Genomic DNA, 20,940 nt, shown 5'->3' with positions numbered 1-20,940 from the left:
TTACTTAATGATTAAAGAAGCGACTATTAGTGAAATTATATATTTTTTTAATTTTTTCTTAATGATTAAGAATGTTAAAAAAATACTTAAAAAAAAAGTTAAAAATTTATGAATAAAAGTACTCCCAACAGTAAACACTGGACGGCCCACTAGCATGATCCTTATAAAATTGCCACCCCACCTAAGTGAAGGTGGGGGTAGGGAAGGTTGCTACCTCTCACCCTTGATTTTATAACCCAAAAGTGTGACGAGGTTTTGTACAAGTTGAATGTTTAAGTGTGTGGTGTGACATTGCAACGACAATAGTCTCATAAAAAAAAGGAAAAAATTTCACTTTATTCCTTCAAATTTTCACGTGATTCACAATTTGTCCCCCAACTAATAGTTTCATCATAGTGGACTCTCTAATTTTCAAAACTTATCAATCCCCTCCTTTTGTCTACCATCAACATCAAATGCAATGGAAAGTCAAGTAGGTGTTGCTCACGTACAACTTCTTCACCTGCAAAGACAAAAACACCCCTTAGTTCTATGCTCACGTGGAACACAAGCAAACAATCCTTTACTTTTGCACGCAATCCTCAGTTTTGTGCTCACTTGTAGAAGCAGTTTTTCTCTCTTCAGTGTTGGGGGCACAGAACTGAGGGGTGCTTTTGTCATTGTAGGTGAAGAAGTTGCACATGAGCAGCACGTTCTTGACTTTCCGTTGCATTTGACACTGATGGTAGACGGAAGAATGGATTGATAAGTTTTAAAAGTTAGAGGGTTCATTATGACGAAATTATTAGTTGGGAGGCTAAATTGCGAATCACTTAAAAGTTCGAGAAAGCAAAATGAAATTTTTCAAAAAAAAAAAAAATGAAAGTGTGATTTGTATGAGCAATTAGACGATGTATATTCAACGCAAAAGAAAAAAAAAATGACGTTTGATACTCATTACTCATATTTAAAAACAAAAAACAAAAAACAAATAGAAATCAAATAAAACTCTAATATAATTTTAAGGGCTGTGGTTGATCAATAGACGGATGATTGCTCATGACTTTCTCATCCCTACTTTGAACTTCAATTGCTTCAGCCATTCTGTTAACATCTCTTTCAGACCCACCAACAAGAGGCACATCATCACCTTTAGAAATATGGCACATGTCACAATTAATGAAATTATAAAATATAATAAAAATAAAAATATTCAAAAAGATAATTTGTTTTGGTTTAAAGTTCAATTAAATAAATCAAAACTAGGAAGAGAGGTTCCCTCCCAATCAACCCCATGGAAATCTCCCAAAAGAGAAATGTTATTCATCATCCACACACCACATCAACATGTGATTTGTCATTTTCATCCTTCTATTTAAACACACATGTTTACACATCAATATATGTGTTTAAATAGAAGGACAAAAATGACAAATCACATATTGATGTGTAGTGTAAAAAATGATAAATAGAATTTTTCTTCACGATAAGTTTCACAAAACCAATGCTGATTTGCACGTTCTGATCCTAATCATTAAATTAACAAGATACAAGAGTTCTTATGAAGTTGGATTTAGAATCGGTAAATTTGGCATTTGAGTTTCGCAAATCGGTATTCACAAAAATATGATTAAAAGAATTTAGAGTTTTGGGAAAAGTGTGCAAAATCTGAGGGCGTCAAACAGTTTTGTTAAGAACTCAGTTAAGCTGCCGTGTGTTGTAATAAGGGATGGTATAGAAATGGATTAATGGCGACTGTTTGATAAAATGAACAAGAGAGTTATAAAGAAGATGAAGATTAGAATGAGAATGGCTACGCCTTGGGGTATTCGAGATCCCAATTCCTCTCAAATGAAAACATAAACTATTTCAACAATAATGTTCCGATCCAAAACAAGGACCCCATTTCCTCTACATATACTGAAGATGATGACCAACTTCCTAACAGCCAACTAAGGCCATGGGCCAATTCTAACTAACAATAACTAAGCCCATGGGTCACTAAACAACTTAAACAACTCAATTAAAATAAAAGATAACAACTAAGTTAGAGGTCCATCAAGCCTGGCCCAATCTTAGTTGGGTTCATAACAAGTTTAGAGCTTAATGATAGGTTTGGGCTACAGCTAAAAGCTTATATATTTTGTTTGATATAGCCAATGCCCAACTTATCAAATATGTGTATGCCTGCATGTATATACACACATCCAGTGCTCAACACAACTGAAGTTGGTGTTCAGCAGTTATACAAACCTTGCATATAAACATGGGATATAAAGGTTCTCCAAAAACGTCAGCTTGGAAATCATTAGAAAGGAGAGGACCTTACACTGAACCACAAAAGTACTTACAATGGAACTCCATATCACCTCACTTCCTATCATTTTTGCTGCATTTGCTTTCTTAAATTTCCAAGAGGGCCGTTACTCTTTTCCTTCACTTTCTGTTTCTTACACTTACAACTACTGGTGTTTAAATTTGTACCACAGTTCAGACACAAACCTTTGCACCTAGGATCACATACTGCATCAATGGTAATCTCCACATGCACCATGTCTCTTATGTGCTTTGAAATGTCAATTTCTTTCTCTTCAGGAGGAAAATATAGCCGGTCATCCAAATCAATTGATGCTTCATCATCTTCATCTTCTTCCTCACTACTCCCAGAAGTTCCAACTTTCTTGTCTCCAAAGAGCACTCCCATGCTGATAATCTCAGGCTCTTCAATGCGTTCTTCAGTTAGTAAAAGTGAGAAGTTGGAGTATACACTCTGGGCAGCAGGTTCACCACACCTTCAACATGAAGTTAACAATGAATCAGTATGAAGAAGAGAGAATTAAATGGCATCATCATAGATTGGGTGGAATGGGCTACAAAGCCAAGGAAACTTGCATACAGATTTCATTCTCCAGGTATCTACAAGTGCATTTTAAACCCAAATGAAAACAATTCAGTCTATTTGTTTCCCACAACATTTGTTTATACCTTAAGATAGAGTCCCCCATACCTAGATTCGTAAAAGAACATACACCAAAAAACCCACAATAGAAAATTGAAAAATTACATGTTTTAAGAGGGGTTTGTTGGCCGAACATGTATGGCAATCACGAGAAAAGTTTTTTCTTTAAACAATTAGTCAGACATCAGAGCAAGTAGCATAGATGACAAAACAGGAATTTCTTTTTTCTATTTCTTTCTTCTTCTTTTTTTTTTTTTTTTTTTTTTTTTTTTTGTGCTTTTTAAAGGGAACTAGTTGTTTTAGCTATGTACAAGATCACAGATTTCCAAAAATTATATCTTGACCTTGGAAAAAAATGAACCAAAACAGAAAAAAGAAAAGTAAAGATCAAATACGACATATCTTCCTAAACAAAGACTTAATCCCCAACTCCAAAAAGTAATATGGCATCCTCAAGGTTCATTTAAGATGAAAGTGATTTCAGGAAATGCGACATGGATACAGTGATATTGAAAGTGCCAGCCGCACTTAAGCACCAATGCAACCTGGAGCATAGGAGCAAAGCGCAAGCAACCGCTTGATTGAAGAAAAGTAATATCTGACTGGTATTGGAAGAATCAGTTTCAAGAGAGTCCAAGAGAAAAATAAATTATGAAAAGTGGGGAGGATGAGTATTGAGGAGACAAAAGAGGCTCAACAAAAACATAGAAGCCGGGGGGGGGGGGGGGGGGGGGGGAGAGAGAGAGAGAGAGTGTGTACACAAGACTATTCAACTTTTATTAGGTGATGTTGTGTGATCTAGAGAGGGGAAAGTGAAAATTTCTTGCATTCCTCCTTGCATTGTTTACGAGACATTTTTTTTTTATTGTCACCGAGTGTCTGGAACAGCATCCCAACTAATCCCAGGGGTGCACAGGCCCTCGGCAAGGATTGGCCTGTGCACCCCCGGGATTAGTCAGGACGCTTTTCCCTGACATCTGGTGCCAATAAAAAAAATATTGAACTTTTCACTTCTTAATTAAGTGGTGGTATATTTTGAAGTAATCTGGGTTTCTTGTAATTTTCTTATGCTGCTATGTCTAAAGAGCCTACCAAGCCGGCCCTTTTAGGTCGGGGAAATTATACCTTAATTTTTACTACAGCCCAAAAGTTGAAAGAAATGGACAACATCCCAAGTAAATATCTTTTAGACTCCTCCAAAAGAGCAAAATGTCAATGGACAACAAATTGACATTAGAGAATTCTGTTGAGAATTCGACAAAAACCTGCACTCAGCATTTTGAGACACTACCACAGAAATATCAGGACAACATTGCCATAATAAGGAAAAACATTATAAGGGTAAAGAATTCATAGTCTCTTTACCATGCAAAACCTTCTAGGACAGCTAAGTTATCCAGAGATTAGAGTTACTGGAGCAGGACAGAGTTAAGAAATTCAAGAAACATATCAGTGTATGTTCTAGAGAAAGCATAATGTCACACCTAGCAAACGGGCTCATTATTGTATAAATGGGTTGAGTGTTAGTTGGGCTACATTCGAATTAGTTTAAGGCCCACAGATTTAGCAATACCACTGAGTTTGTTAGGCCCATTCTGATATAAATGGTGTAAGACTTGTAACGAGGGTATTCTGAGTTTTGAATGTGAAATTTCATTTCTTGTATCTTTTTTCTTCGAGGTGCGATCACCCTTGAAGTTGATCAATCTTTTCATTTGCTTCCACTTTCTTTCACTTTTTTTTACTTTCTTTCCATCCAAACACTTTTCAGGTATGTTACAATTGGTATTAGAGCATTGATCCTGATATGGCTGAATTAAATAATGCTGAACTTCAACTCTGTTTTCAGAATTATCATCTTGCAACCCATAATGAATTACTAACAGATCCTGGAGAAATGGTCCTCATGGTGAGGTCTTCAGGCTTTGGTTGTTTCAATTGCAAACATCATCATATTAATATTCATTCTGAATAAGCCAGTGAGGATACATCATTTGATCCTGGTTCAAGTGAGGCCTTTCCTACCAAAAATAGGCATTCCTTTCAAAACCTGGTCTCTAGAGCGCTTCCGCACTCATTTAGCCACACTCAATGGTCAAGCTTCTCAGACAAAAAAAAACTAAAAGATCTTGGTCGAACCTTCCTATACCATTTACTATGTGAAGCTGAATATTAATTACGCCTATGGAAGACATAAATACCCACTAGAGCAACAAAAACAGATGCACAGAGAAATCGCCTCGTAGAGGGTGTTACACTGACGGAAACAATTTTTTTATTGGCACCGGGTGTCCAAGAACAAAGTCCCAACTCATCCCGGGGGTTAAGCTGACGGAAATATGCATACTTGAAGATGGGCATCTCTTTCTTGAGATGAGTGTTAATGAAGATTTGGGCTTGGTAGATTTAAAAGAAAACTGAGAGAAGAGAAGCAGAGGTTAGGGGTTTGGCAGAAGGAAAAGAAAAATCGCTGGTTAAAGAAAAAAGAGGAAATAGAAGAGAAGGCAGCAAATGAACAAATTATTAAGACGGAAGAATCTGTCAGCGGGATATGACTTCCCTTCTTTAGGTGTAATTATATGGAATGTATTTATAGCTGTACAGTTTTGTCATTAGTCCTATTTTCCTTACATAGACAGACTCTGTATTTAGTTCTAGTTTCCTTACTTAGACAAGATTTTGTTGCTGTAAATGGCTTGATTATAGCCTTGTAACATGCACAGCAGTGCCTATATTATGAAAGGAAATCCTCACAAAGGAGGACTTGAATCCAATTTGACATAGTTTCAAAGCCATCACTTACACATAGTTTCGGTTACTTTCTAGTGAGGAAAAAATTTTTCCCGTTGGTAGGTGACAGTTTTACTACTGTCGGCACCTTCTATGAGTTCTTTGAGGGCTGCGACAACTTTTTGTCTTGGTGGGTGATAGTTTTCTGATACTATTGGCACTGTCTGGGAGTCTTTTGGTGATTATTGGGCTGCAATAGTTCTTGGAGATCAGACTAGGATCTCAGTACTCTTGTCTGTGGGCTGTCGGCAAGTTCTCGAGTTTTGGGGTTGTCGGCAATTTCTGTTAAGTCATTTTTTGGCTGTTGGCAGTCTTGTCTTGTCTGGGTGTGGTTCTGTCGACACACTATGTGGAATTTGGGCTTCGTGTGCAGGTGCTAGGATTCTGTCGGCACAGTCTGTGGGGATTGGGAAGGTATTTTTTTGGCTGGACTTGTGTTTTTTTTCTTTTACGGGCATCATGTCTTCCAATTCATTTGCTGTGAAATTCACGAGTAAGAAGTACTCTGCCTGGGAATTTCAATTTCGTTTATTTGTTATGGGAAAAGAGTTATGGGGTCATATAGATGGGAGTGATCCCACTCCTACTGAGATTCCTAAGTTGGCTCAGTGAAAGATCAAAGATGCTAGGGTGATGACATGGATTTTAGGATCTGTTGATCCTCTTATTGTTCTTAATTTGAGGCCATATAAGACTGGTAAATCTATGTGGGAGTACTTAAGGAAAGTTTATAATCAGGACAATACTGCCCGGCGTTTTAAGTTGGAGTACGAGATTGCCAGTTAGCAGTTACACTCAGGGCGATCTCTCCATTCAAGATTATTTTTCTGGGTTTAATAATCTCTAGGGAGAATTTACTGACATGATTTATGCCAAGGTACTAGAAGAATCTCTCTCTATTGTGCAGGAAGTTCATGAACAAAGCAAGCGGGATCAGTTTTTAATGATGTTACGACCTGAATTTGAGGCCACTCGTTCCAATTTGATGAACCGTGATCCATCGGCCTTCTTTGAATGTTTGTTTTGGGGAGTTACTTTGTGAGGAGTAGCGTCTTGCCACCCAGGCAACTTACCAGCACAACAAAATGATACCAAATGTTGTGACTTATGCGGCTCACAGGAAAGGCAAGGGACGTGACATGCGGAAAGTTCAATGTTTCAGCTGCAAGGACTATGGACATATTGCTGCCCACTGTGCGAGGAAATCTTGCAACTACTGTAAGAATTCGGGCCATATTATTAAAGAATGCCCTATTCGTCCCCAGAATCGTCAGGCTAATGCTTATCAGGCCACTGTGGGTCCCTCTACTTTCGCTAATTCAGCTATTGTTGGTGATTCCTCTACTTTTACTCTTGAGATGGTTCAACAGATGATTATTTTAGCATTTTCAGCAATAGGACTGCAAGGTAACGGTTCACCATTATCCTTATCTTGGCTTGTTGATTTTGGTGTGTCTAATCACATGACTAGTTCTTTCAATACTCTTAGCAATGTTCAGAATTATAATGGATCGTCGCATATTCAGATTGCTAATGGTAGTCAGTTACCTATTCATGCTATTGGTGATGTTAATTCCATAGTTAGAGATGTTTTGTATCTTCTGAGCTTTCCACCAGTCTCATATCAGTAGGCCAGTTGGTTGATAATAACTGTGATATTCGTTTTTCTCGTGATGGTTGTCTTGTGCAGGATCAGGTGTCGGGAAAGATACTCGCTAAGGGCCTAAAGTTGGACGATTGTTTCCTCTGCATTTTTCTATTCTTGCTGTTATTTCTTTCGCTTGTAACACTATAAACAATAAGGGTGAAGTATGGCAAATGGTTGGGTCATCCTAACTCTGTTGTTTTATCTCATTTAGTAAACTCTGGTTTGTTGGGCAATAAAGACCAATTTTCATCTCATATTTCCTTTGATTGTTCCACATGCAAATTAGGTAAAAGTAAGTCCCTTTCATTTCCCTCTCATGGTAGTCATGCTGAACGGTGTTTTGATTTGATTCATAGTGAAGTGTGGGAAATTTCTCCTATTATTTCACATGTGAACTATAAATACTTTGTTACTATCATTGATGATTATACCAAGTATACCTGGATTTATTTTCTACGTTCTAAATCCGAGGTTTCTTCTGTCTTTTAACAATTCATTGTCTATGTTGAGACTCAATTTTCTTCAGGGATCAAAACTTTAAGGTCTGATTCAGGTGGCGAATATATGTCTCAAGAGTTTCATGATTCTCGCCAACAAAAAGGCATTGTTTCTCAGAGCTCTTGTCCTTATACACCTCAGTAAAATGGTATTGTTGAACGTAAAAATAGACATTTGTTGGATGTTTTTCGTATGTTATTGCTTCAATCCTCTGTTCTGCCTAAATTTTCTCGGTCGAAGCCTTGTCTACAGCAGTTTATTTAATTAATAGATTACCTTCCAATGTCTTGAATTTTGATACTTCTTACTTTCGTCTTTATCATCAGCATCCTCATTATCTTGATATGCATACTTTTGGTTGTGCTTATTTTGTTCATTTGTCATCCCATGAACGTCATAAATTATCTGCTCAATTTGTTAAGTGCGCTTTTATGAGTTATAGTGTGTCACACAAAGGCTATGTCTGCTATGATCCATTCTCTAACCGATTTCGTATTTCCCGTCATGTTGTTCTTTTTTTAAAATCAGTCGTTCTTTTCTACTCATGTTGAGTCTTTACCTGAGATGTATATTTTGCCGCATTTTGATGACTTGACTCCTTCCCCTAACCGATTCAAACCTGGACTCATGTATGAAAGACGACGACCAACTTTGCCCCTTCCTGAGCCTGATTTACCATCTGACCCTACTCAAACTGTCTCTTCTACTGGTGATCTGGACTCCCACACAGTTCCTCGACATTCGGCCAAAGTAACTCGTCCTCCTGATCGGTATGGTTTTTCACACACCTCTCTCCATGCTACTTTGCCTTACATTCCCATTCCGTCAAGTTATTCCGAGGCTATTAAACATTAACATTGGCGTAAGGCGATGGCTAAAGAACTTTAGGCTTTTCAAGACAACCACACATGGGATGTTATTCCTTGTCCTACTACTATTAAAGTCATCGGTTGCAAGTGGGTTTACTCGACTAAGCTACGTTCTGATGGGACTCTAGATCGGTATAAGGCATGGTTGGTTGCACTTGGCAATAGACAAGAGTATAAGGTGGACTATGAGGAGACTTTTGCTTCGGTTGCCAAGATGACTACGGTGCGAACTGTCCTTTCAGTTGCTGCCTCCTGAGGTTGGCCCCTTCATCAAATGGATGTCAAAAATGTCTTTCTTCACGGTGACCTCAAAGAAGAGATCTACACTCTATCAAAAAAAAAAGAGATCTACATGACCACTCCACCTGGTTTGCATCTTCTTCATCCTTGGATGTCTATAAGTTGAAAAGTTCGTTATATGGGCTGAAACAAGCTCCCCGAGCATGGTTTGATAAATTCAAATCCACCTTGCTCCAGTTTTCCTTTAAGCAGAGTCAATATGACTCCCCTCTGTTTCTCTGCGAGACATCCACTGGTATTGTTCTTCTTCTGGTTTATGTTGATGATATTGTTATTATTGGGACGGATTCCGGTTTGATTACTCGACTGCAGCAGCATCTTTAGGCCCCGTTTCATATGAAGGATCTTGGTCCTCTTAAGTACTTCTTGGGGTTGGAAGTTTATACTGATCCATTTGGCATTTTTCTTAATCAACATAAATACACTTAGGATTTGATTATTTTGGCTAGCCTTCAGGATACTTCTTCTGTAGATACTCCTCTGGAAGTAAACACGAAGTATCGTTGTGAGCAGGGTGATCTCCTTTCTGACCCTACTGTGTTTCAACAGTTAGTGGTTAGCCTAACTTATTTGACTATTACTCGACCTGATATTTCATTTGTTGTCCAGCAAGTTAGTCAATTCATGCAGGCTCCACGTCATCTACATTTAGCTGATGTTCGTCGCATTATTAGATATCTTCGAGGGTCCCCTAGCCATGGTTTGTTCTTCCCCGCTGGGACTCCTTTTCGCCTTGTTGCTTACAATGATGCTGATTGGGCCAGATGTACGTGAAGATCTGTCACGGGTTGGTGCATGTTTCTTTCTTGGTGACTCTTTGATCTCTTGGAAGAGTAAGAAACAGGATCGTGTCTCTAAATCTTCCACTGTATCCGAATACCGTGCGATGTAGGCTGCTTGCTCTAAGATTCTCTGGCTTCGTGGGCTCCTCCCTGAGATTGGCTGTGCTCAATTGGATCCTACTCCTCTCCATGCTAACAACACTAGTGTCATTCAGATTGTTGCCAATCCCATTTTTCATGAATGTACAAAACACATTGAGGTGGGCTGTCATTCCATTCGGGAAGGTCTTGGATTCTCGTATTATTTCTCTCCCTCATATTTCCACTGACCTCCAGATAGCTGATGTGTTTACAAAGGCTATGACACAACAACGTCATCAGTTTCTTGTAGGCAAATTGATGCTTCTTGACCGACCAAGGGGGATGTCAGCGGGATATGACTTCCCTTCCTTAGGTGTAATTATATGGAATGTATTTATAGCTGTACAGTTTTGTCATTAGTATTAGTTTCCTTACTTAGAGAGACTCTGTATTTAGTTCTAGTTTCCTTAGACAAGATTTTGTTGCTGTAAATGGATTGATTATATCCTTGTATCATGCACGGCAGTGCCTATATTATGAAAGGAAATCCTCATAAAGGAGGTATTGAATCCAATTCGACAGAATCGATGGTGGAAGAAGAAGTGACCTTTGAGGGTGAAGCTTTGTATGGGTTGATTCAGCTCAACTTATGGAGATCTGGTGTTGTATTCTGAATTGGTGCATGTGTTGAATATAAATGTGCTAAAGAACCAATTTATTGAGGCTTTAAAGTCGGTGAAACAGCGGGTCACTCATCATCATTATGACAACACTGGTGAGAATGTAGAACTAAAGAGAAGGTATAGTGCCAACGTCAATCAATTTTCTTAGTCTGGTAGAAAAAGTAAACACGATTTTCTCTTTAATCAAGGCCATCACAAATCTTCTAGCTTTTCCAAATGTTATAGTGGTTTTGAGTGGGATACTTTTGTGGCTCTGCCTTCTGTCCTTGTGAGTTGTGGGTTTGGCTTCTTAGGCATTGCATGTAAATTGTTTGGTAATGTGATGGTACAAGATAACGCCTCTTGGAGTACAAAGATTTTTGGGTTTTGTTAGGGAAAGTAATTGTTTGAGTGGTTCTGATAAGGTACGCTCAAGATTTTCTAAGAATTTTGAGTGTTCCAAGTCTCTTGCAGAGAATTATGCAGGAATGATGAGTTTAGCCATGCTTTCTTTAGGTGTCAGGTACCCTCCACGAGGGAAACCATTAGTAATTGGACCCATAGTTGGGCTTTTCAAGCCAATTGGACAATTGCTCATTGAATTTCAAGAATTTCTTAGGAATGTTTTAGAGGAGTTTGTTCTAGGGAAGAGGAATGATGAGAAACTAACTATTGCATATATGGCTTCTAATTTGGAAAAGTTGGCTGTGGAAATATTTGAATTTGCTCCAGAAAATGACATGAAATCTAATGGTTACCTGGGGGAAATTCTATTTCAGCCGTACCGGGCAATATTAATTGACATCCAAGGCTTTAAACATGATGTAGACAGCGTCAGAAGGTGTTGTGTAAAAGGCTGTTCATTTCTATCATTTGAAAGTGGTCCAAACATGGCTCATTATGTAAAAGTGGTTGTCAAGAAACTGATTTTGAAATTCCACTTATTGAAGATTTAAATGGGATTATATCCTATGCTATTACAGGAGGAGGTGGGTTGTGGGAAAAGAAGTTTATAACTCGCTCCCTCCAACCTTTTGAGAATGTATTTTTCGATACTCTCTTTCATTAGATTCATTCCAAGGTATATCTAAATTACAGCAAGCAATACTCAAGTTTGATAAGGCGGAGGGTCTTAATGGAGTTGATTATTGCAGAAGATCTATTGTAAGATTCGTGTGGAAAGGAAGATTGTGAATTTTGGAATCTATTGTCTATAATGGTACCCGTAACTACACAAGTTTCCCAAGCTTTTACATGGTGCATAATGTACATACAGAGTTGCAATACCAAGCATTATTTCCATTACAAGTTTTCTATGTTGGAAAACATTTTGGGAGGTATTGCCAATTTGCTTCTGTTTTCAGCTTTTGAGTCATGGCCAATTGCAGAACACAAGAAGCAAGCACTTGCATAACAATGCTTGTCAATTACTTTCTCAAAGGCAATATTTCTAGGCAATGGGCTGGTTGTCATTGTCTTGGGATTGATTGGTAATATACTTGTTACCTTGGCTTTTGGTTTGTTGGCAACCCTCAATGCAGCTTCTCACTTTCTGGCCATTGGTATGGCCATTATTTTTTAATCATTGATTGTGAACAATGGAGATCTTTCTGAATGCAAGAACATGTTTACCCAATTCAAGCATGCTGCTGTGGCCATTGCTTCAAATGAACAACTTGCATCATTCAATTTCATGCTGTCATCGTTTGAAGGTTCAATGTATACCTTTGAGTTACTCAAGATTCCTGCTTTAGCCCCAATGAAGTGGAAATCCTACATGGGTTCATCTTTTGAGACATTTACTGTGGTTCTTGATTGAAATATTTTTGAGGTTTCGTTTCCTTTTCAAGACCTTATGGACGTCAGTTAAAGGGTAAGGTATTGTCACACACCAAGCGAAGGGCTCATTATTGTATAAATGTGCTAGTAGTTAGCTGGGCTACATTTGAATTAGTTTAAAAGGCCACGGATTTAGCAATTCTATTGTGAGTTTGTTAGGCCCATCTCAGGTATAAATGGTGTAAGAAGGTTTTCTAGTTTTGAATGTGAATTTCCATTTCTTATATCTCTTTTCTTGGAGGGTATGAACACCCTCAGTTTTTTTTTTTTTTTTTTTTTTATAAGTTTTATTCCAAAGAAATAGGCATGAGCCCAAGTACACAGGGCTTATACAAAGGAAATAACTACAACTTCCAGAAACAAAAAGAAAACTAAAACCAAAAACCTAAAACAGATTCAGAGAGTTATCTTCCATTACAAAAGTTTTGGCCCAAAAACCCAAAGTACTCAAAAAAAAATCCCTAAGATCTCCCAAAGAGCGTTCTTTGTCTTTGAAGCATCTCTCATTTCTTTCAAGCCATATGCACCACATAAGACAAGGAGGAATTATTTTCCAAACACTCACCGCCTTCTTACAGCCCTTCAAACCCTTCTACCCTGCCAATAAATCCACCACTTCTTTGGGCATTACCCAGTGTAAACCTGTCCAGTTCAATGCCTCATTCCACAAGAATCTTGCCACTCCACAGTGAAGAAATAGATGATTAACTGATTTCCCATCCCTTTTGCACATAACACACCAATCAGCAATAAACATTCCTCTCCTAAGATTATCAGTTGTCAACACTTTGCCCAAAGATGCCACCCAACAGAAAAAAGCAACCTTGGAAGGAACTTTCACTTTCCAAATATATTTCCAAGGACAAACACAGCTACTGTGGCTTGACAAACTTCTGTAATGAGATGAAACTGAAAACTAAGCATTTCCAGCAGGAGTCCACAGCATGCTATCCTCTCTTCCTAGCAACAGCTTTGAACTGTAAAGTCTAACCAGCAAAGCCTTAACTTCATCCACTTCCCAATCATTAACATCACTTATAAAAATAACATTCCATTCAATATTATTATTACTGCTACAGTAAGAATCACCAACAGCTGCATTTTGATCCCTTGCTATTCTGAAAAGAGCAGGAAATTCCAGCTTAAGAGCAGTATCCCCACACCACAAATCATGCCAAAAGAGTATCCTGTTCCCATCTCCCACCTTCAATCTGATATTATTTGAATAGGAATCCCATCCTTTTCTAATAAATTTCCACAAGCTCACCCTGTATACTCCACTAGATTCTTTAGAACACCAACCTCCCCACAAACTTCCATATTTCACGTCAAAACATTTTTCCAAAGAGCTTTGCTTTCTAATTGATATCTCTAAAGCCATTTCCCAAGTAAAGCTCTATTAAAACCCCTTAAATCTTTAATCCCCAAACCACCACAATCCATTGGTTGACAAACCTTCTTCCAACTAACCAAATGAAACTTTTTTTCCTCACCTTTACCTCCCCATAAGAAGTTCCGAAATAAACTCCCAATTCTCTTTTCAACCCTAGCCGGTAGAGGAAAAAGAGAGAGGAAATAGGTGGGGAGGTTAGACATTTATAAGAGTTAATCTTCTCCCCTTAGACAAGTAGATCATTTTCCAACCAGCTAACCTCCTTTCTATTTTTTTAATCACCCCATCCCATATATTAACAGATTTAAAAGAGGCCCCCAAAGGAAGTCCAAGATACCTCAAAGGGAGTGAAGAAATTCTGCACCCCATAATGTTTGCAAAAACTGAAATATTCTGAACATCACCCACAGGAACAATTTCAGACTTCGATAAGTTCACTCTTAATCCCGAAACAGCTTCAAAACACAGCAGAAGTGCAATTAAAGCACGTAAATTTTCAGGATCGGACTCACTAAAAATCAAGGTATCATCAGCAAATAATAAATGAGAGATTTTTAAACTATTCCGAGTCTCATTACCCACCACAAAACTGGACAGAAAATTATCTTCCACCGCGTTCTCAATCATTCTACTCATGGCGTCCATAATCATAACAAAAAGGAAGGGGGAAATGGGATCGCCTTGCCTCAAACCACGAGAGCTACTAAAGAAGCCAACCGGTTCGCCATTCACCAAAATAGAGAATTTAGAAGACACACAATGCTTTATCCACGAGCACCATTTAACTCCAAGGCCATATCTCCTCAACAGATATTCAAGAAAATCCCAGCTTACATGGCCGTATGCTTTTTCCATGTCCAATTTAATAAGAATACCAGCTTTCTCCATCTTAAGTCTACTCTCCAAGCATTCATTTGCAATCAAAACAGAATCTAAAATCTGTCTTCCCCTCACAAAAGCGTTTTGTGAATGTAAAATTATCCTCTCCATTACCCTACTCAAACGATTGGCCAGAACCTTAGAGATGATTTTATACACACCACTGACCAAACTAATAGGCCTAAAATCTCTCATCTCCACAGCCCCCGCCTTTTTCGGAATAAGAGCAATGAAAGTCGCATTAAAACTCTTCTCAAACCTCATATACGAATGAAACTCAGCAAACACCTTCAAGATATCATCTCTAACAACATCCCAGCAAGCTTGAAAAAAGGCCAAAGAGAACCCATCCGGACCCAGAGCCTTATCCTTGTCCATACCTTTTACCACATCAAGGACTTCTTCAAACTCTCTCTCCAACCAATCAGCATCAACCTGCTCTATAGAGTTAAAACCAAGGCTGTCCAGTTTTGGTCTCCAAGAAAAAATTTCTGAAAACAGCTGTTCATAATAATTCACAATGTGAGCCTTTATATCTTCTTGATCTGTAATCATCCTATCCCCATCTCGTAGAACCTCAATCGCATTATTTCTTCTATGGGAGTTCGCCATTTGATGAAAAAATTTGGTACACCTATCACCTTCCTTGAGCCACAGCACCCTCGATTTTTGCCTCCACGAAATCTGGTTCTATCCTCTTCCGAAAACACCCCTTGCACCTCCTTCTCTTCCAAATCTCTCAACTCCACCGTAAGCAACTTCCTCTTGATTTCCAACAACCCAAACTCCTCTTTGTTCCATCTCTTTAAGTCTTTCTTTAAGAGATTTCAATTTTCCAGCCAAAACAAAGCTAGTAGTGACAGAAAAATTATAGGAATTCCACCAACTTCTGTCCTTGTCCACAAAACCTTCAACCTTTAGCCACATGTTCTCAAATTTAAAGTATCTTCCCCCACTCACAATACCTCCACAATCCAACATAATGGGATAATGATCGGAACACAGTCTCGGCAGTAATTTCTGCATCAAACCAGAAAAATGGGCCTCCTAAGAAGGCGAGACCAGAAACCTATCCAACCTAGAAGAAGATCTACCTTTAGACCAAGAATAATCTCCTCCCACCAAAGGTAAATCAATCAGATTTAAATCAAAGATTAAATCTGAAAAAGTAGACATAGCATTTCATAAAACTGAATCCCCCAACCTCTCACTAGGAAACAGAGTAAGATTAAAATCCCCTTCAAAACACCAAGGTAAATTCCACCAACTACAAACACCCACCATTTCATCCCATAAAAGATTCCTTCTATTATCCACATAAGGACCATATACCCCAGCAAATGCCCACTCAAACCCATCCTCAAGGATCTTAAAATGACACGCCACCAAGAACTCCCCACAAAGTGATCCAACAACTCAACCACCCTCCTATTCCACAATATTAAGATTCCACCCGAGGCCCCATTAGAGACCAACTCTACCCAACCCACACTACAACAATTCCACAAACTCTGAATGATGGCTTGATTCACAAATTTCATTTTGGTCTCTTGAAGGCTAATAACATCCGCCTTCCATTGAAGCATCATATTTTTCACCCTTAAACACTTCCTATAATTATTTAAACCCCAAACATTCCAAGAAATGATCTTTGGCTTCATGACAAACCATTGACAGCCCTTTCCTTGCCTTTATCTCTCCAAGCACTCCCATCCCTAGAATTGTAGTTAATAGAGCACTCTAGCTTTCTAAGTTCCCTCTCCTTTTTAGCTGCAGATTTGGCCAAGGCATGTTGACCCACTTCTATAGCAACCAGGAGAGCTCTAAACTGTTCTTCATAACGTTCACAAAAGATCCCAACACAGTCTCTAATCTCTTCATTTTTTGATAAGTTAGTCTCTAATCTCTTCTACCTTCCTCAGAACCCAATTAGAAGAGTTACAAGGCCACTCCACTACTGGGTTAAAATAACTCAAAGGGACGGGGTTTAGATCCTCATCAGAGTCTAATAGCTCTCTAGACTCACAAGGAAGAGAGTCTTCTCCTCCTCCCAACACCATATGTAAATCAGGATCGCTGAAAATAGTGCAAGGAACCTCTTCCACTGATTTTTCGCTCCCCCTTAAACCTTCACCTCTCTCAGCTACATCATTATCCCCAACCCTAACCTCATGAGACATCAAAGGTTCCTCAGACTCCACAATCAGATTAGAACTCGAACCCGTATGCTTCCCCAATGAAACACCATCCACCATCCCATCATTTGAGAGCATACACATCGACGGAATACTGCTGGAAGATCCCCCCCCCCCCCCCCCCCACTTCCATCGATCTCTTCTGTGAAAAAACTGGTTGGATCGAAGCCATCTCCTTCCTGGGTTGAGCCTTCAACATATTCGCTGCGAGAAGCAACCCTTCTGCACTATTCACGGCCGCAGATCTCGTCAACTGAATTGTCTCTGATGGTTCGCTCCTAGCCGACAACCTTGTCTGTGATGGTGGTTGAGCTCCACTGCATTTTGAATTGGGCCTCTCTTTGGCCCATCTATTTTAACGTTAACGTTAAGAGACTTAGGCCCACACAGTTCCCCCCTTTCCATCAGCAGAAATAACATCTATACTGGGCACACGACCCCAGCCCATTAAAAGGCCCAGACCCTCATCAACTGAAAGTAACAAAGAGCCTATTTTATCTTTCCATCCCAGTAATTCATCCCGTATGTGCCAGAGAGACCCCTCAACTTCCCCCACCTTTTTCCACATCTCAGAACAACAATCGTCACCCTCCTCTTTAGAGGACCTGCGACTGTTCATCTCCTTCAAGCCATCCTTCTTGGACCTTCCTATCGACACTACCAGATCACTCCTATTATTGATTTTAAGACCAAGATCAACAGCTGCGACTTTCTTAGCAGCAGCCAAGTAAGGGCCTTCTCTGGAACTCTTCTCCCTCACGGCTCCAATAAGACCTCTGTTAGCTTGAGCAAGAATAGAGGATCTTGAACCAACAATCTCACGCGACTTCTTTACAAAACCAATCCAACCACTTCCATTTCTCCCTTCAAGTATTACAATAATTCCTTTCCCCTTACCCTCACCCAGCTCAATTAACTTAACAAACCTTCCATAAGAATTTTGGGAAAGTTGGATTAAGAATACTCTATTACCCTCCTTTCTGGTCTGATAAAAAGCTCTATTACCCGAAAAACGCAAACAATCCTCAACCACCTTAGCCATCCAAGCCACCAGATCTCCACTAAGGTAAAGGACCTTAATGAACTTACTACACTTTTCGATAACGCAATAGAGATTACCCCCCTTCCTTCTAAACACAAACTGTTTAGCTTCAACCCAAAAACTACACTCCATCGATACCACCTCCAGCCTCACTTCGCAAAAACCAAGGAAAAAGACTAATACTGAAGAAAAAGAAGAAAGAACATTGAAAGGAAAAACAAGATTAACAATTATTCCGGAAATAGGAAAAGAAGAAGAAAAGTCATAAGCATATAACCCATATATCAACATCCTCAATGTTCTTTCACTTTGTTTTACTTTCTTTCCATCCAAACACCTAAATTTTCGGGTATGTTACACATAAATAGGATAAAATAACCATGAGGCTTAGAGAGTGAAAAGATGAATTTTCAGAAAATGATTATTAAAAGCATATAGAGCTAAATAACAATAACATTTGATGAGAGTGCATTATAGAGAACACGAATTCGAAAGATCTCAAAGTTGATTTGCACACATGCAGAAAAGCACCACAGAGGTAAGCAATTGAATGCAATTAATAAATTAGAATACCTATTGCAACCAAGCGCGAGGACTGTTCTGATGATCCCATCAAGCCTCAACTTTTGCTTCTTCCTTATTACGTCGATTGAAATCTGAACAGGTGTTCCAAACGGATAATCCTTAACAGCTCTTGTGACCCGTAAACCCATCACTGAAGCACTAGATTTGGAGATCTCAGTTGAGTTCTCTCCTAGCCCAAGCCTCTCTAAGGTTGTGCAGTACTCTACATGTGAAACTGAAGGGTTGCGCTTGTAAATAACTGCCCCTTCCCATGTTGACCCAGGATCTTCAATTTCTTCTTGCCCTTGATCTCTCCAATCAAAAGATAGATTTGTTCTTTCAGTGGATTGATTATTAATTTTTATGCAATCTATTGCAGTGGACAATGAAGTACCATGGAGTTTCCTTCTAAAAACTGTAGATTTATCTTCAGTGATGCCCCAAAAAACTTTGTGATGAACAAGGGGAAAGCATGGATATATAGAAGGCCTTCCCCTGGATTTCAAAGAATAAATCTTTGCTTTGTTAGAAGAGGAGGGAACTATGGAAGATGGGGTGCATATAAGTGACATTTAGTTTATGATATCTTACTACAGAAAATACAATGAGGTAAAAGAATTCTGTAAGGCTTTCAAATAACTATGCAAAGGAATTTTGCATAGTGTCAAGCTCTGTCTATGAGAGTAACTGGGAAGCAATAGCAACGTGGCTCTGTTGTTTTATCCGATAACTCAGGAAAGTCAAAAGGAGAAAAGGAGCAATCAAATTCTGCAAGACAAGCAGAAGTAGTTAATAAAACCAAGTTTCAAATTCAATCAGAAACTACAAGCAGAAAATGACTATTCAAGTAACAACATTAACTAGTTAAGGTCAATACAATAAACTTATTAAGTGTAGAAATGAAGGAAACAAAGCATTTAAAATGGTGAGTAATTTTTTTTATAAGCGTGAAAGATCCATCCCATTTTTCTACAAAATGGCAAGCTTCCAACTCAAATTCCTCGTGAGTGTTATATAATCAATAAATTTTATCTTTTTACATAGTTGCGGAAGTTGATGGTAGATAACAAACTAACATGGAACCAAACCAGATTGACGGCATACGTATACATATGTATAAGATGAGTTTCAGCATAATAGCACCCAAATTTCAGGTAAATAGTAATTTGAATTTAGAAAAAAAAAAAACAAAAAAACAAAAGTTGATAACTCAACGGTTGCCGCCGATTGGAAGAGGAGTCGTTACGGGTGTAACCAGTCCGTGCGTGAGAGAGGGGCTCCGTGCGTGAGTCCGTGAGAGAGGGGAGGGCTGCGGCTTCGTGATAGCGGGTAAGGGGCTGACTGCTGAAGCCTGAGAGTTAAATGGCCAAATCGCGTGAAACGGCGTCGTTTATTCACCTAAAAATAAACGACGCCATTTCAGTTAGTTGGTGCTGGGTGTAATGAAATCGGATGTTTTGATATAATACACTATATATTATATATAATATATATTATATGTACTATAACTCTTATTAATAAATACTAATGCTATATATTATACTATTATAGTGTTATTAATATATATAGTATATAACTATATATATTATAGTGATATAGTGATAGGCATATTATATGTTATACATTATGGACTATAATAATATATTGATACTAAATTATTACTAATATTATATATTATACTAATAGTAATATTAATATTATATGTATTACTAATATATTTATCAAAAAGAATATATTGAGAATTTACTAGACCATAAAATATAATTAATATATATTATATTAATAACATATGATCAAATAAATGTTCATATTTAAGTTTAAAAATTTATGTTATAAATTATAACATAAATTTATTTCATATATAATAATATATTATATAAATATTAAAAATATTTTATTTAACATTAAAAGTTATTCAAAATATATATATCTTATATGTAATAAGCTTCTGTAAGTAGCTCTATCTTTTTTTTCATTTTTATCCCTACTTTATATTGCTTTTCCATCTATATGCCGGTATTGTAATTCTTGATCTATTTACCCTTTTATCCTTACTTTTGATAGTGTCGAATTCTTGTATTTTCTGGATGATTTTTGTTTAGCTGCCGTCCATCTTTTTTTTTCATTTTTATCCCTACTTTATATTTCTTTTCCATCTATGCCCGTGTTGTGATTCTTGGTCTATTTACCTTTTTGTCCTTACTTTTGGTAGTGTTGAATTCCTGTATTTTCTAAATGATTTTTGTTCATAATTTTTTTTCCATTTATGTCATTCAATTGCATTCTTTTGTCTGCCATCTTTATCAGATTCTAGATTCCGCTTTTATGTTCCACACCGTTTCTCAGATTCTAGAGTTAACTCTTTCACTTCCTCACCGCTTCCTATTTCTTCGTCTATAAGATTTTCGATTTCTTTATACTTTTTTATTGTTTCGGAATTTTTTTTTCCCTTCTTTTTTT

General features: G+C 38.0%; 1 protein-coding gene across 3 annotated transcripts; it reads right to left on the bottom strand.

Annotated features, from left to right (window-relative positions):
- Positions 1-2,106: 2,106 nt before the first annotated feature.
- Positions 2,107-19,872, bottom strand: LOC121255860 (large ribosomal RNA subunit accumulation protein YCED homolog 1, chloroplastic). Of its 3 annotated transcripts, none has more exons than XM_041156398.1 (3): positions 19,727-19,872; positions 18,490-19,248; positions 2,107-2,771 (listed from the first exon to the last, which is right to left on the bottom strand). In XM_041156398.1, the coding sequence occupies exons 2-3, from the start codon at positions 19,050-19,052 to the stop codon at positions 2,360-2,362; spliced, it is 975 nt and encodes a 324-aa protein (XP_041012332.1). In that variant the 5' UTR covers positions 19,053-19,248; positions 19,727-19,872; the 3' UTR covers positions 2,107-2,359. The 3 variants fall into 3 exon arrangements, with proteins under 3 accessions (XP_041012332.1, XP_041012331.1, XP_041012330.1); XM_041156397.1 differs by having other exon boundaries at positions 19,691-19,869; XM_041156396.1 differs by having other exon boundaries at positions 19,696-19,869.
- Between the last annotated feature and the right edge of the window lie 1,068 nt (positions 19,873-20,940).

The sequence above is a fragment of the Juglans microcarpa x Juglans regia genome, chromosome 3D (genome assembly GCF_004785595.1).
Source record: "Juglans microcarpa x Juglans regia isolate MS1-56 chromosome 3D, Jm3101_v1.0, whole genome shotgun sequence".
Lineage (NCBI taxonomy): Eukaryota > Viridiplantae > Streptophyta > Magnoliopsida > Fagales > Juglandaceae > Juglans > Juglans microcarpa x Juglans regia.
The sequence above is the reverse complement of the archived record's forward strand: the minus strand, read 5'-3'. Positions and strand labels throughout refer to the sequence as shown.

What these genes read in the sequence shown, in the direction of transcription:
- LOC121255860 (XM_041156398.1), bottom strand. Translation starts at nt 19,052, where the DNA reads ATGTCACTTATATGCACCCCATCTTCCATAGTTCCCTCCTCTTCTAAC. An exon ending in CTCGCGCTTGGTTGCAATAG is followed by an intron (nt 2,772 to 18,489) that starts GTATTCTAATTT and finishes TTCATGTTGAAG; the next exon opens with GTGTGGTGAACCTGCTGCCC.